At 39.9% G+C, this 4996-nt stretch overlaps 1 protein-coding gene across 1 annotated transcript in view; it reads right to left on the bottom strand.

Moving 5' to 3' along the window:
* The window catches only part of LOC110096279 (mitochondrial adenine nucleotide transporter ADNT1), a 30312-nt gene extending 25774 nt beyond the window's left edge, over positions 1–4538 (bottom strand). Inside the window, exon 1 of the mRNA XM_020822142.2 lies at positions 4047–4538. Within this exon, the coding sequence (XP_020677801.1) occupies positions 4047–4213 (167 nt within the window). The 5' untranslated portion in view covers positions 4214–4538. The remainder of the gene's footprint in view (positions 1–4046) is intronic.
* Between the last annotated feature and the right edge of the window lie 458 nt (positions 4539–4996).

The raw sequence follows: 4996 nt of genomic DNA, 5'->3' as shown, positions 1-4996 counted from the left end.
GTCCGGTCGAGATCACATATCAGGACTGTGCTGAACTGTTGCAGCTATCCAACACCGGGGATAAGCTGCATACCATTATTTCTTATCCTGATTTTGATTGGACCTCGACAAATCATTTCCTTCGCCAGACCAACGCACCCTTTTATGTTGGGGAGACTAGCTCTTTAGTCAAAGATGCTAGGACAATCCAACATGTCCTTCGCACTTCCATAATTCCAAAGGCCGGGGATCGTGTCCACATCACTCCTCTACTTTCTTTGACTACTTTTTACATCATGGCCCATAGAGATTTCAATGCTACAGACCTAATTTTTCGTTACATTGATCATTTAACAACTATTCGCGATCCAGGCCATAGGAGGAAACCCAACCTTGCTTTAGGACACCTCATAGCCTATATTCTTGAAACCAAATACAATCTTCAATATCCTGCTCGTCACGACCTTCAGCCTCCCTGCTACTCGAACAGTTCTTTCAACACCCTTCACAGTACTCGTCTCCACCCAAGGGATGGGAACCTCGGGGGCTGTGGAGGAGGAGGCTCCCGATCCCGTTCCTGAACCTGCTCCTCTCTGCCACCACTCATAGTTTGATCAGTTAATAGAGAGATTTGATCAGTTGGAGACCCGATTCGACACTTTTGTAGCTCACCAGCAGCAGCACGATGAGGTTATAGCCCATTTTGATACTCTTGCTATTCACCAGCAGCAGCAGCACGACCAGGACATGGCCTGGTTTGGCTCACAGTTTGCTGCCTTGACAAGTTACTTTCAGCAGCCACCACCACCACCACCTCCGTCTGATGATCAGGGACCCTCATTTTTTTAGTCTTAGATTTTATTTCCTGTAGTTGCTTATGTTTGCTTTTCTTTCTTTTTGTATTTTTTTCTACTTTAGTTGCTTTTTAATTTCCTCCTCCTTTTTGAGATGTCAAAAGAGAGAGTAATAGGGTTGCATGTTAGTAGGATTGTATGTTTGAACTTTTATTCTGAATTTAGTTGTATGTTTGAACTTGTATTCTGAATTTTTATTTTACACTGTTGTTTTTTAAATAATCGTCGGAGTGTTTGCCATCATCAAAAAGAGGGAGATTGTTGCATATTTGATTTCATGAATTATGGTTTTGATGATAGCAAACAATACGACTGTCTTTTCTCTACTAACTTTTCAGGACTCAAAGATCGAACGGAAATTAGAACCAGCTCGAGATTAGGTAGACTAGGTCTGAGTCAGTCTGTATTTTTCTTTTTCCCTTTCTTGAGTTAATTGTAAATATTTGAAGTGACTGATGTTAAATTACCCTACACACACTTGAGAGATTTAGAATTTCTGTTTTTACTCACATCGTCTCGGACTATCTTATTATCGTCCTGGACGATCGATTTCAAAACAAAAGTTCTAATCAGAATTTCTTAGTTAAGGCAGCCGTAATTAACTTATCGGCCTGGACGATACTTGTATCGGCCAGGACGATATGCTCAAAACAGAAAGAAATAGGTGCCATGATCAATTTAGGTATTCTGTATTTTTGGCAATCGGCCAGGACGATCGTGAGATCGGCCTGGACGATATTACACAATTATGTCTAAATTGATCCAGGAATCAAGGAAATAATTAAGGATGATTGATACGATCACATCGTCCCGGACGATCGTAGGATCGGCCAGGACGATCTATTCAAAAACCCTTAGTTACACCTGGACGATAACTATTGGTCAGCTCGAATTCAGGGCGATGCTCTGGACGATTTTCCTCTGATTTGAACTAATTGTCCGGGACGATCAAGCCAATTTTCAATCATCCAGATCATCTTCAGGGCGATGTTCTGACCGATCGTCTGTGTTTTGAACTAATCATACAGGACGATATTATTATCGCCCTGGACGATAAAGTTGGCAACTTGCAATTATTAAGCTCCTTTAAAGCTCTTCTATTTAAGAGCTCTTGTTCAACGTTTTTTGAATATCTTTGGCTGTTATCTTGACCTGAGAAAACCTAAAGGAGAGAGAGAGAGAGAGAGGATCTTGTGAGGGGGAGCTTGTGAGGGAGTTCACAACTGTGCTCCAAGCATTGTTCCACTTCTTCTTCCCTAGAGTCTCTTGTCCTTGGAAGGGTTGGAAGAGATAAGCTTCAGCAATCGATCGAGGTTCTCTGCCTGCTTCAGGAGGAAGCAAAAGGAGTTGGGTTCTCTGCCTTGTCGGGTGTGGCAAAAAGAAGGTGTTTTGTAAGGGCTTCTCCGCCTAGCTGTGGGGGCTAAAGGAGAGTCATGTTGGTAGTGCAATACTCGGAGGGCGCCTCCGGGGAGTGGACGTAGGTCAAGTTGACCGAACCACTATAAACCCTTGTGTTCTTTTTACTGCTTCCGCACTTTAATTTTCCACACTTGTTTTTCCGTGGTGATTTTGGTTTGTAATATTTGTTCTTAGTTTTAAAGAATTTTTAAAAATATCAATTCACCCCCCCCCCTCTTGGTTAGCCTCGGGACTAATTCATAGGGCCTAACATCCCTAACGAACTTTCACATTCCACAACATCAAAATTTCCTAATTAGAATGAATCAAATAATACTTCCAACAATGAGTTCCTAACACACATAATGAATGTTCTAAACTCAACCATAGTTCCTTAAACGTGATCCTTTTCTTCCTACACCTATGGAAGAATTATTTATTTATTTAAACAACAGAAGAACTCTGGTTTATTTTTTGCAGGAAATGTGATCCTTTTGAATCCTAACTTCAGAATATCTTCATCCAAACTCTTAAAATCTGGCAAAATTAGAATTGACTCCACGAAATCCCTTGTTCATATCATGATTTGTATATTTAGCTCTAATGCCATCATGACAGTAAGTGATAGTGATATTATTTAAGTATTTCAAACTTCAAAGAATTCACATGGTAGCACTGCTGAAATTTCTACCTGCAGCATGCAGTAGATATGTCATCCATTAAGTATTTTCAATTGCATTAGCATACACAAACAATAAATGTAATTCTATAGCAATAAACTCTATCTGCTCATTCACTAAATTAAGCAATACTAATAGGTAGCTCATATTAAAATTTAAAAGATGATATTAAGGGCATCTCCAACCGAACTCCAAATGCATGAATGGCGTCGCTCACGAGCTCCAGCTGAACGACAAAATTTCTGGTATTTGGTTGCGGGTGAACAGTGTGATGCCAATATTGGTGTTGCACTGTTCACCTGCGTTATTTCTCTGTCTCTACAGGATTTGCCTAAGAAACGCGCGAAGGAGAAAGACGGTTACCTGGGCGCAAAATGGAGTTCGATTGGAAGATGAATCACGCCATTTTTTGTTAAACTACATTTTGGAGTGAAAAATGAGATTTTCGGTTGGAGATGCCCTAATGAAACATGTCTTGCTGCAAATTTACATGCAGCAAGAAAACGATGTTTACCATCGAAGTACAATTTTTTTGGGTGAAAATTGGTGCGTTTATGCAAAATAATAGTTAAAAAAAAGACACAGCAAACTTCATGACATTAACGGATTAATATGGCACTATATAGATGACAACATCGGTCAATTTCTTTCTCTATCTTCACAAATCATTTTAAAAGCCAACATCTCAAACCCACATCGGTCAATTTCTTTTTCTAACTTCACAAATCATTTTAAAAGCCAACATCTCAGACCCAGCTGGCGAACTTCCGGTGCAACAGAAAATCGTGCACTCTACACAAACAGTTTTCATTTTCATGGAGTTCAAAAGAGGGAAAAACAACAAAGATCGCATCAAATGCCAATTTGAAGATTTATTGGAAATAATAAAACCATAAACTACTGCAACATGAACACTACTATCAACAATCAATAATACATATGTCAACACTATCAAACCATTAAAACATATTTTAAATTCCCAAACGACCATTTTCAAAGAAGCGTTTGAACAAGTAGCAATAGTGCAAATCATAGCTGCCATTTCCAGTTAATCAAAATCAACATCCGATTCAAGCATGCAAGAAAAAGAAATGACTCCATAAGAAAGTTATTGCTCGAAAATAAAAGAACTCACACTCCTCCGGCGACGCCTCCAGCAACGAGCGATTTACAGACGCTCAAGATCGCGTCACTCGGGGCCTTTACTCCCTCTCTCGCAAGCTTTGCCTCCTCCGCCAGGTTTACAATCGTCGTTACAGCGGTCTCACCCGTGCTCTTCCCCACGACATCCTCTGTTGCCATGGAAAGGGTTGTAAAGCTGAACAATTCCCGAGCGGAACGGTGGGGCAGCGAGGGGGAGAAGATATCGTTGCAGCCGGCGATTGTCCAATGAGAGATCAGAACCCAGAAAAATATATGGTTGAAGCTTCCACTTCGCGATTCAGTGATGACGGAGACCGAGAGAGACGGAGTAGGAATAACGAATACGAGTGAGATGAGCCAAGAAGGCACCGGGAATCGGAGTGCGGCCTAGTGGCGGCGTTGGGTTTATATACGACGTCAGAGAGGTTTTGCGCTCTGATTCTCCTCTGTGTGCGAAATGGCAACCTAGATCCAACGCACGAGCGTCCTCAACCGGCCGTTTAACCGGATAATTTGCATATTGTCAAATTACCACCATGCCCTATGCCTTTTCTGGAATTTGCATGTTGATTTGAACAATACTTCAAATTGCGCAAAAATCATAATATAACATTAGAATAAACATAAAAATATATTCTTATTCCATAAGAAAAACAATTGTACTTAAATCTAAATTAAATTGTTGTAATATTCTTCGTGCAGTAGCATTAGAACCTTAATTTAATTTTAGATTGAGGCTTGAGAGTAAAAAAAACAGCAAAACAATGAGTCAAAAAAATCTCTTTAATTTATTGAAATTACAAAGGAATGATGTGTCAAATCAAGATTATAAGAATTTCTTATAAAGAAGCTTTAGAAAAATCCCAAGGATAAGATTTGGAGGAAAATGTAACAAATGAGATCCTAGATTTGCATTTTTCGGACACCACAAGTGACATATCA

Source organism: Dendrobium catenatum, unplaced genomic scaffold (genome assembly GCF_001605985.2).
Source record: "Dendrobium catenatum unplaced genomic scaffold, ASM160598v2 fragScaff_scaffold_186, whole genome shotgun sequence".
NCBI classification, from domain to species: Eukaryota; Viridiplantae; Streptophyta; class Magnoliopsida; order Asparagales; family Orchidaceae; genus Dendrobium; species Dendrobium catenatum.
This window is presented reverse-complemented; position numbering and strand designations above follow the sequence as displayed.